Source organism: Takifugu flavidus, chromosome 11 (genome assembly GCF_003711565.1).
Source record: "Takifugu flavidus isolate HTHZ2018 chromosome 11, ASM371156v2, whole genome shotgun sequence".
NCBI lineage: Eukaryota > Metazoa > Chordata > Actinopteri > Tetraodontiformes > Tetraodontidae > Takifugu > Takifugu flavidus.
Window position 1 is genome coordinate 3317875 of NC_079530.1, and position 12287 is coordinate 3330161.

At 42.8% G+C, this 12287-nt stretch overlaps 1 protein-coding gene across 1 annotated transcript in view; it reads right to left on the reverse strand.

Moving 5' to 3' along the window:
- cdh23 (cadherin-related 23) overlaps nt 1-12287 on the reverse strand; it is a 172395-nt gene that overhangs the window by 124770 nt on the left and 35338 nt on the right. The window contains exons 4-6 of the mRNA XM_057047827.1: nt 8297-8439; nt 7996-8043; nt 7514-7606 (exon numbers count right to left, since the gene is read on the reverse strand). Coding sequence (XP_056903807.1) covers nt 7514-7606; nt 7996-8043; nt 8297-8439 — 284 coding nt within the window. The remainder of the gene's footprint in view (nt 1-7513; nt 7607-7995; nt 8044-8296; nt 8440-12287) is intronic.

Genomic DNA, 12287 nt, shown 5'->3' on the forward strand with positions numbered 1-12287 from the left:
CGTTTCGTTTGATCAGATGCTCATTGATCACTATGTTTGATTCAGTTTCCTTCCTTGTTTTAAAAGTGCAGTTTTGTGTTTCTGTCGACAAATCTTACGATGTCAGCCCATTTGGTGGTGTTATCTCTCCAAGGCAGAGGGGGCATGTCTGTGTTGTTGCAGTCCATTTCAATCCCACTGGATTGTTGGGAGGCAGTTACCTGTTGTGTTAAACGGTTGTATGATAGAGGGTCCGCTCACAATGCCGTCATTGATCTTGAATACTGCTCCAGGTGCACCAGATGTCGGTCTTTCTCAGTCTTCACCTCTTGCACATGGTCCAAGATAGATTTCTGCTGCAGTTTTGCAACAGAAATCTCTTCAGTCATAGGTCAAGAGACTTTGTGAAGTCATTGTCCTCCTTGTCTCTCAGCACCTTCTCCGGACCCATGTCAATTTCTTTGGCTGTGATGTCAAAGTTAGTTTCTATAGTGTTGCGAGCATTGGCTCACGTGGAGCCATGCTGTTCAACTACAGTTTGACTATAATTAATCCAGGCATTTAACATGTAGGAGTGATTTCCTGACCAACAACAGTCACCCACGAGTGTCACAGCTCCATTCCCTTAGTTCCCTCCTGTCCCTCTGCCTCACTAATTTTCCACTCTCCCTGCCTCAGCTCCACTCTACCTGCCAGCCACTCCCACCCCGTCAGCTCAACTCCACTCACCTGCAAGCACTGCTGCAGCTTATTCCCAATCAGCCCTGCTTATAAGCCTCCCTTGCACGCTCACTCCTTGCCAGATTGTTCATCAGCTGTTCCATGCAAGACTTTCCAGCACTTCTTACCTGCCTGACCTCCTGTTGCTGAACCTGTTCACCTCTGACCTGCCTGCACCGCCTGTCTTCCAGTAAACTCACCAGCCTTCTGTCCCTGACCACGACTTCTGCCTCAGCGTTTCTGGTTCCTGTCTGCTCACCTGGTCCTGACTTCTCCGCCTGGCCTCGACTTCACTGCTGCTCATCCCCAGTCTGCTCTGCTGCATCATCGGCCTCATCTCCTGTAAGCCCCTCTGTGTCACTCCTGCCTGCTGTAAACGGAACTGTACGGTTCCGAGGGTTCACGTCCTCCCCCCTCGGTTCCGCATTCTGGTTCAGCTCAACCCAATCCCCGAGCCTGAAACCCATAGACTTTGTGTGGGCCCCGAGCCTGAAGAACAGACTGTTTCCTTGTCTGTACTAATAAAGGCCATTTTCACCTGAGGAACATCGCAAAGATGAGGAAGCTACTGACGTGGCATGATGCTGAAAAGTTAATTCATGCTTTTGTTACTTCCAGGCTGGACTATTGTAATTCTTATCAGGGTGTCCAAACAACTCTTTAAGAAGCCTCCAGTTGATCCAAAATGCTGCAGCCAGAGTTCTGACAGGCATTGACAAGAGATCACATAACTCCTGTAATGGTGTCGCTTCATTGGCTGCCCGTTACATTTAGAATAATTTTTAAAACCCTTCTTTTGACCTACAAGGTCCTCAGAGGCCCAGCTCCATCCTACCTGGAGGAGCTAGTGATACCTTACCAGCCCAATAGACCGCTCCGCTCTCAGAATGCTGGTCTACTTGTGGTTCCCAGAGTTTCTAGGACTAGAATGGGGGGCTGAGCATTTAGCTACCAGGCATCCCTGCTATGGAACCAGCTCCCTGTCCAGGTATGGGAGGCTGACTCCATCGCTACTTTTAAGATTAGGCTTAAAACCTACCTCTTTGAAAAAGCTTATTATTGCTAATTCTGTAGTTCCAGTTACTATCATAGACAAATTATCATACTTAGGGGGTCGTCTAATCGTTAGGTCACATCTTAGCTATGATGTTATAGGCCAAGGCTGCCGGGGTCTGGAAACATGATCACCGGACAGGCCTCTGTTACCCCACTGGGTCATGGTTTCCTCTCCTTTCCTCCTCATCAAGCAGACTAGTTATGCTGATTCCTGTGTAGTTTTTCTGCTTCCCCCCCCCCCCCATTCATTTACAGGTATCGCCGCCTTCGGAGCTGCATGATGACCTCTGGCCCCGCTGACCCGTTGTATAGTGTATTTTTGTGTGTGGCTCTGTGCCTCTCCTTCTCCCTCTTCCTCTTTACCCAGCCGGCCATCAGCAGGAGGGTCCTCCTACATGAGCCTGGTCCTGCTCAAGGTTTCTTCCTGTTAAAGGGGAGTTTTTCCTTGCCACTGTTGCTTGTCTGGGGTTAGGCCCTGGGATTCTGGAAAGCGCCTTGAAACAATTTTGAGTGTATAAGACGCTATATTGATTTGATTACCAACGGTCCCAGCTTTCCAGAGTGCTGCTTTTGGGTCCCAATACCACATGTCACAACTAGTCTATCTGTGAAATCAGTTGAGGTCAGATGCAAACAATCACTCCTAGGTAGACCCAGGTCAGCCAAGAGACAGTCTATTTAGCCTGTCCTAACTCAGGTCCTCCTCCCAGGGGGAGATGTCCAGGGGGCCGCAGCCCCCTTTAGCTGACTCCTCAACACAAAGGAGCAGAGGCTCTAATCCGAGTTCCTCTCGACTGACTCAGCTTCTCCCTAATTTTTAGGCAGGAGGAACTTTGAAAATCGAAATGTGTCATTTCATCTGGAGTGTAGCATGTTGTACACCATCTGTGTGTTGATCTCAAGCTCTTTGTATATTCGCGTGACCCTTGAGTCACAGGTCCTCCCTCCCTTTAAAAGGCTACACTCGGTGGAAGTATTTTCAAAGCAAAATGGGGGCAAGCAGAACAAATCTTTCACCTGAAGGCAACAGGTGATCCAACATGACCTCTAAAGAAATAATGATATACAGTATGTTACTCACTGAGGACTCATCGTGCTTCACAAAATGGTAAAGTTGTGTTGCCACTTTGCAGATCTTCATTTGCAGACTAGGTGGGGTGGTGGAGAGCTGAGGTAGAGCTGTAGCTCATGACAGTGTGTTTTGGTCTACAGTGAACCTAGAGGTGAAAAACCTTTTGCTCATTGCCCCTTAATGTAACTCCCTTTAAGATGTGAATAAATAATGGGACATTTACTTTAGATTTCATGTTTCATATGCAGCATGTGTTCATGTTTTTGTTTTAGTATTTTAATCAAATGTAACACAGAAGTGAATATGCCTTTTTCCAGTCCTGACACAATTAGTGAAACAATAGGACAAATTAGATATGCGATGTCACATTTAAACACAACCCTAGCTGAAAACAACACACAGTTCTTCAGACTCACTTTTCCCTTTCTTTATAACTGTATTCATCTGATTATTTAGCACATTTGACACAGGCTGAAGCAGCAGCATTATAAGACCTCAGTTTCGCACAGAAGTGTGTCAAAGTGAGAATGTGTAGGATAAAGGAGCATGGGGTGAATAGGAAATATTGACTGCATCCCATACAACCTTCCCATTTTATTAACTTTCAGTTTCCCCCACCTAAATCCCAAAAGAGCTCAGGGTTTTAGTGTCAGACTTTTCTTTGAGGCTGGTGCCTGTCAGCCAGCTAGCACTTAGCTCAGTAACCAGGAGCTTCAATTACACTACAGGAGAGACCAAGAGTGAAGAAACTGTCGTCATGGTGAAATGATTAAACGCTCCTTGAGAGGCGCGGTGCATTTACTGTCATGCTACATTTTGTATGCAAGCTGATTGTATCTTTAGTTATTGTCGTCGCTTCAAAGTAAATGCATTCCTCAATAACATTAAAAAAAAACAAGTTATGCCATGTATGCAGGTTCAGAGCTAAAATATCATTGATCATGTGACTGTATAGGGCAGGAAGCAGTTGAATCTCGGCTTCCACAAGTGAATCAAATCAAAACAGAAATGATCTAAAATATTTATCTCCCGTGCATTTTCCTGACATCAAATAACAGGTGTTTCAGTTATGCTGTCAAAGCCTACATCAAGTACAGCTCTTTCACAGGAGTAATCGCTGCTCTGAAACGCAGCCTGACAATGATATCCAGGCTGGGAATGTTTGTATGTTGATCTCATACAGGAAGTGCTGTCTTGCTGTTGTACTCTTCAGTTTATAGAAAAAGTGGAAGCCAGAAGTCAGAGGATAAGTGGACACTGATTTTTATTGTGCTGCTTCTACTTGACTTTAATCACAGTGGGTTCGGGCACAAGTGACTACAAGTAAATCTGCTTCCCAAACTCTGATTAACCTTCTGGCTTAAGGGCCAATGCCACAAAAATCAACACTTTGGCTCTAACAACAGTGGTTGGATTCCTGCATTTGTGTTGGTAACCTTCTAGGTTACAAGGATGCAATTTCCTCAGAACTTTTTGCAGCAGCACCCACCAACTCTGTCACCCACTTCTAAAGAAGAGGAGAGCCTACAAACCACATGTGGAAAATGGCAAGAACTCCAACAAGCTGCGTGTGTAGCAAAGGTTGAGCGTAGCCTTTAAACAAATCTGCAGTCAGGCTAGTTTGTTAACACAATGGCAACTTTAATTAATATGTTTGATATACTGCCTGCATTTATCGGGGTGCTTTTAGCAGACATATTTCTGAGAGATGAAATCAGAACACCAGTTCATATGCAGCTCTTTTCTTTCTGATTAAATGAGCTGCCTAAAGTAGGGCTTTTCCTCCTGTACAAGTCTGACTTTCCACTTTTGAAAGCCAGGTGTGAGCTGTAGTTCATCACACTTTACCACAGGTTAGAGAGGGACATTGAGATATGGTGGATAGAAAATAGAAGCTGAGGAGGGATTTGCTCAACTGCTTGACATACCTGCGAGACAGTAAACAGATTAAGTTTTGATATCTATCACTTGAAGCCTCTTGCTTGTCTGCCTGTTTCCCAATACATTTAATCCATCTATGTGCCGCACTGTTGCACCCATCTGCTGTGAGCCATACAATCTTGTTTGCATCATTACAGCGTTATCGAAGGCAAAGATTTTTCTACGCTGAGCATCTACTGTAGATACGGACGAATGCCACTATAGGCCAAAAATGGAATTTAAATTCAGGAATTCTATAACTGCAAGGTTTCAACCAAACAAGATAGAATGATATACTTTGAGTAAAACCCTGCTGGGTCAGAAAATATCTAACCGGGAATAATTAAATGAGGAATGAAAAGCTACGTGCAAATAATGGCATGATGAAAAACTGAAGCTGAGACCAGCGAGTGGCAGGAAGAAAAAGTAGCAGTAGCTAAAAGAACAAGATAAAAGTGTTTGTGTTCTGTAGCAGCAGCCTATGGAACCACAGGAGAAGCCACATACTGGGCACACTTCGAGAAGTTGTTAGTGCTGGCATTTGATATTATCACAGTGGAACTGACAGAGAGACTGGCTCTCAGTGGGGGAGGGGGAGGGTCAAGCAACTGTCTGTGTGTACGTGTGTGGCGGGGCAGGTACTGCTGCACACTTTGAGGACTACCTGTTGCGCTTGTGGGATGTGAAATACACTTTTCAGTATGTTGTCCTCACGTCATCTCGTCCAATAATGGATTCGGGATTTGGTCCATCTGCTGCTCTATCAAAACCTTATTTCTACTGAGAATTGCCGACACTTATATCCAGTCTGTGCGCGTGTGTGTGCATGCGTGCTCGTAAGTGTGTTTAAGCTGTAAATTTGGTCAGCTCATTAGCACTGACAGAGGGAGCGCTTGCAGCCCACCTGCTCCCCTTCACCCTCTTTATGGCTCTACAAATTAAAAGACATTTATGCACACGCTCCCTCTCGCCGTCTATCCCGCACTGCTCATTGTGGCCACTCACAGTACTTCAGTGCTCTGCATCGCGCTGCGGCACAGCTATTCAGTATTACGCCATCACTACTGAAACATGTCTCCTCAATTTTGCTCAAAAGCACCAGCATAATGTAGCGAATACATTGAAGAATTCCAATTATACACGCTTAATATCAACACATTTAAGTGATTAATCAGATGTCGGTTACAGTCAGTTATCGAAAGTACATTATTTTGCACTCTTCGAGGCAAAAAAACAGAGCAATGGTATCTAATATCTACATATTTCATTGTAAAGAGAAGCCAGTGAGTTTTAATGCAGTGTGTTTTAATGAACTGGATCAATTACTGTCATTTACTTATAAATCATCTTCAATTCATTGAGAACGAGGAAGACAGCGCTGTTATTAGCAGTAATTCACAGAATGAATGATGTGAGGCAACAATACAATTCGGGGTTAAATGTAGCTCTTCTTAATGGCTTTTTCTGGAGGCCATAGTGAGCTTGGTAAATATATGGACTCAGCAGCAGTACTGGCCTCAGAGAACCTCCTTTGGTAGGTGGACTAAACAGCCTCGTCTAAACACTCTTTCTTTCTCCCATTTATTTGCCTGACTTTATGGATTGGGTTAGGAAAAAGCCTGTGGCTTTGAAGATTTGGTGACGACTCAGAAAGAGGTATATGCTCAATATCAACACAGGAAGGTGTGTGTGTGTGTGTGTGTGTGTGTGTGTGTGTGTGTGTGTGTGTGTGTGTGTGTGTGTGTGTGTGGATTTCAGCCTCTGTTTGAAGTCCATTTCACTCTGGCAATTACTCCTATCAAGGATTAGATGAGTGAAAGGGCGAGACAAAGAAAGATGGATAGAAGAAGAGAGAGAGTAGATTCATAATACAGACAGGAGAAGAGATTGAGGTCTCTGTTTGTACATACCCTCAGAACCAGCACCAGCTAAAAAATATTTTCATGACAGTAATGGCTAAAAAAAAAATGCAAAGAGATGAGTTGCCACCGATGACTGTCGCAAAAATTAGAAACTCTTTGAAACCCTACAATAGGGTTGTGTGAAAGACTAAATATTGTTCTTTGAAAGCTTCTCTTCTTCTAATGCTTTAAAATGCAGGTAACATTTCTTAATTTATTCCTATTTTATTTTATATTTTATTTGGAAATATAGACACGTGTTCATGGTATATCGTATTTTTGTGTGTGTTTCTGTGCTCTGTGCCTCTCCTCTCCTCTCCTCTCCTCTACCTCCCCTTCACTCTACTTCTCCTCTCCTCTACCCCTCTCCTCTCCTCTCCTCTCCACTCTATCCTCTACCTGTCCTCTCCCTTCTCCTCTCTCTTTACCCAGCCGGCCATCAGCAGGAGGGTCCTCCTACATGAGCCTGGTCCTGCTCAAGGTTTCTTTCTGTTATATAAATAAAGATTGATTTGATTTGATTTGATTTGATTTGATGGCTGGACGGTTGATACAAAAGTGTCTGTTGGTTTTCTGCTTTAATTAGTAGCATTTATAAAAGCATCATTAACAATAAAAAATATATATAGAGATGAAGCCCAGGTCAGACAGAAATAAAAAAATCCAGAGTAATGTAGATGAATGAGTGTCTGAATGCAAAATCTGCTGATTGATACATATTTCATCCAATTTCTGCAACTTTTATACAACATATACTTGGGATTGGTGATCCGGAACATGTATATGTAGTATGTAGGAGTATATTTGGATTCAAATATTCAATTCACCTTTGCATATAAGCTAAAAGACTTCCCATCAGCCTTACCTCTGGGATATGAACGGTGTATGGCTGCCCATGGAAGATTGGTGCATTATCATTTACGTCTCCAATCTGGATGTTCACTGTGTCTTTCACCACCTGAGGGGGGAAACACCTTTGTAACACTCTTCTGAAACCACCTCCACACATTAGATGTCAGAGAAGCAGCGTCAGTGGAAATGTGCATTGGCCACAGCCAGCTAAGACTGAGACGGGAAGAAAAGAGGACTAGTGTGATAGATCATCCGCGGGGCAGAGTAGGTTGAACGTCAGTATCTTTCAGCAACTAAACTGTACTGAGTGAGACAGGTGTCAGAATGATTACATATGAGAAAGAAGAAATGAGGGTGAGGATGATAGTGGAAGGCTGAAAGGAAGACAGAACCAGAGAAGAGGTCTCCGTGCCGCATGCGGTCAGGCTGTTTGCAGGTGGCACAATGTGATGGAAAGTGTCACAAGTGGGATCACAGAACAAATCTATTTCTTACCTCCTGTATGTCACTCACGTAGAACTCAACCTGCATCTCTGACTTGGTCTGTTGGGGAAAGAAAACATCAGCATAAAGTTGGCATGGCTATGCAGAGAAGAGAAAGCGGACATTAAAATGCCACTCAGAAGTCCTTTTCATCTCCTTCAGAAGACCGTACATTCACTGCCCTTTCATCATGTGATGATTTACATTACATCTGTCATTTTCAAAATGGCCCCCAAATGCTGTTTCTTTTTTTTTGCAGTAAATTTGCTTTTGTAATTTGCATGTGTAAGCAGAGTTTGTGTTTGCCTCATACCTCGCGGTCGAGCTGCTGTCGAAGCCAGACAACACCAGTGTCTTTGTTGACTGAGAAGTACTTCATTGCCTCTTCTCCAGAAACCCCGTAAATAAGGGGTTCTCCCTCTGGATCTGTAGCCTTCAGCTGAGCCACCGATGAACCTTGCGGACAGAGAGTCACGGGTCAGAGATCACAGTGTCCAATAGGAGGACTACGCACTCAACCTTGTATTATATCTAAACAGTTGATACATTTTTCAGTTTAGGTTCTGAACACTGAGCAGCGACTTTTGAATCATTCCTGAACAGTAAATATGGAGGCAATGAGTATGATGCCGCACCTGCACAGACATTCAGAGGATAACATGTTTATCTTTTGGTCATAATATAACAAAACAAAATCCCTATTCTTGGTGCATGGGCCTGTTTTCATAAAGACGATGCATGGTGACCGAGGCAACACTATATATACACACACACACCAGGCAGTGAATACACAGATCACACACACACACTCAAACTCAAAGCCAGACAATAGAGGTGAGGCAAATCTAAATCAAACCTGTCACATGTGCACCAAAGTGCTTAACACAATGACCAATTAGGCTTCTCAGGCACACAACCCTCTCCCTTTATTAATATGCTCCATTTTCCTTTGAAAGGAAGGCAAAAATAACTAATTAATATAACGATTTATGAACCCCACTCATTGCGTCTAATGAGATTTATGCAAATTCAGCTGCTTTCAATGAGTAATAATTTGGTTGAAGACGGTGCAAATTAAGCATTTTACTTCAAAGTCATCAATAATATCACGTTCCTTTTTTAATGCTCCTTCCAGCCCACTCAACTGTGCAGGAATGGTCTGTTTCATGTGGGCAGACATAATTGAGTGAAGTAGAACAAATGAAGGATCATTCGAGACAAAGGCTCGGTGTAAGAGCCACAGTCTTTATGAACTCTGGGGGAAAGAGCACAACCTATGAAGCATGCGTCAGATTCCTCTCTCAGAGTTACAGCAATTATCTGTATCATGCACTGTAATTTCACTAAATGGGCTCTCACTCACTTCATTTATTTAGATTTGATATGAACAACACCGACAAGGCAAACTAAATAGTATAATGAAATTTGTCTTTTTCCTAAAATGTAATGAATAATTTTAATGTTTCTCTGAACAACCCACCATCATTTCTGGCACAAATACCTTTTGGCGTCCTATGTAGAATAATCACAGTTATATATAAGACAAACTGAAGAATCTGCGATGTTCCTGAAACTCCAACAAACCAAATAGCAACAGGCTAACTGACATGACATCCACATTACGGTTTGTGTTTAGGTTGTTATTTCCAATGCTTATGCTCTTTAATGGTATTTCCATTCTTTTCTGCAAATTGTAGGCCTACAATTTAGTGCTTTACTATTAAATCACACTGTTTACATATTGAAAGTGTTTACACTACAGGGTTTACAGTTTTAAAATGAACTGTCCATCGAAGCACAGATTTCGGTACTGCTAATCAAAATTAAAACAAGCAATTGTGCAGTTCAGCCCAGCAATTTTTATCGCAGTAAAACATGTGATTTCAGCTTTAAAAAAATTATATTTATTTTATAATTGGCATAAGACTAAAATCTACAGTCTTGGTCAATAAAAAGGGAGAAGCTTGGATCGGTAAGGTGTCATTTATGATGATGGGATATGAGAACAGAGCCAATCTTTATATTCTGATGAGCCAGCATGCTGCTGTTACACTTTGCATCTTCAGCTGAAGGTTGGTGTTATCATCCTCACCTGCACTTCATTTTACTTTACTCACTCGTGCATGCATGTGACCGTCAAACTTTGAAGGAACAATGATGAACATGGTGGAAACACAGACTGTGATATACGATCAGTTTACATACAAGTACTTTGACATTTACTCTGGCAGAGGATACTGTGTATACGTCCAAATAATCAAGGTCATACAGTCGTATTATTATCATCAATATCATTATTATTGTTAATTTTAATACTAATATTCATATAAATAATCATCATCTGTTTTTTGGGGAATTTGTAAAGCCAAAGTACACCATGGTGCAGTCTCAAATTAAACTCAGATGTATGTTTTTACATTTGTGTATCAGTGTGTGTGCGCTTGTGTGTGTAGGTATAACTCTGGTGCTTATCAGTGTGGCACCAAGTCCTTTTCCTGACAAATGATGCTATTTAGCAGCAAGTGATGCCAGTATTACTTTTATAAATGATAGAGTGCACATTGACACTGCCCCCCCCCCCCCCCCCCCGCATTTCTAAATGCAACATTGCTTTCATGACATGACCGATGGGCTAGAGAAGAGGGGGAAGGTGTTAAAAACGTTAATATTAGCTTTGCTTTATTGTAAGGGTACAGGTATGGTGATAATGGTACATGTCAGTGAAAATGATCTCGCACGATGTGTCTTTAATTTATTTTGGACCCTTTTCACACTAACTCTGAGGTAAGGGTGGACTTGAGCTTAGGTAGGCTTAGGTAAGAGTTAGGGTGACAGATAATTTAGTTATGGTCTGATGTAAGTGTAGGTTAGGATGAAGGTTAAAGGTGATGTGGCTGATAAGTTCTGGATACCAATTACAGCATGCTGTAGGGTTTTTTGTTTGTTTGTTCGTTTCACAGCAGAGAAACAGCACTTCTTAAAGTTACTAATGATCATCTTATAGCTTCAGATCAAGGACTGGTCTCTCTGCTGGTTCTGCTGGACCTCAGTGCTGCTTTTGATACAGTTGATCACAGCATCCTGTTACAGAGACTGGAACATGTGATTGGGATTAAAGGGACAGCACTAGACTGGTTTAGATCATATTTATCTGATAGATACCAGTTTGCTCATGTCCATGGTGTTCCCTCTTCATACAGTAGGGTTCACCTTGTACATGCTTCCCTTAGGGAACATTATTCCGCAGCATGGGATACATTTTCATTGTTATGCTGATGACACTCAGCTTTATTTATCCATGAAACCAGAGGAGACAGAGAAGTTAAGTTAGCTTCAGACCTGTCTTAAAGACATAAAGTCCTGGATGTCTTCAAATTTCCTCCTCCTTAACTCAGAAAAAACTGAGGTCATGGTGTTTGGTCCTGAACCTCTCAGGGATAGATTAGATCACATGATCACTCTAGATGGTATCTCATTAACATCTAGTCTCTCTCTAAAAGTGCCTTTTTTCACTTGAGAAACATCACAAAGATCAGGAAGCCACTGACGCGGCATGATGCTGAAAAGTTAGTCCATGCATTTGTTACTTCTAGGCTGGACTATTGTAATTCTTTATTATCAGGGTGTTCAAACAACTCTTTAAGAAGCCTCCAGCTGATCCAAAATGCTGCAGCCAGAGTTCTGACAGGTATTGACAAAAGAGATCACATAACTCCTGTAATGGCATCTCTTCATTGGCTGCCCGTTAAATTTAGAATAATTTTTAAAACCCTTCTTTTGACTTACAAGGTCCTCAGAGGCCTAGCTCCATCCTACCTGGAGGAGCTAGTGATACCTTACCAGCCCAATAGACCGCTCCACTCTCAGAATGCTGGTCTACTTGTGGTTCCCAGAGTTTCTAGGAGTAGAATGCATTTAGCTACCAGCCCCCCCGCTATGGAACCAGCTCCCTGTCCAGGTACGGGAGGCCATCGCTACTTTTAAGATTAGGCTTAAAACCTACCTCTTTGAAAAAGCTTATTGTTACGAATTCTGTAGTCTTTCTGCTTCTCATCCCCCCCTTCTGTATTCATTTACAGGTATCGCCGCCTTCGGAGCTGCATGATGACCTCCGGCCCCGCTGACCCACTGTATAAATAGTGTATTTTTGTATGTGTTTTTATGCTCTGTGCCCGTCCTCTCCTCTCCTCTCCTCTCCTCTCCTCCTCTCCTCTCCTCTCTCCTCTCCTCTCCTCTCCTCTCCTCCTCTCCTCTCCTCTCCTCTCCTCCTCCATCTCCCTCTCCTCTCCCTCTTCCTCTCCTCT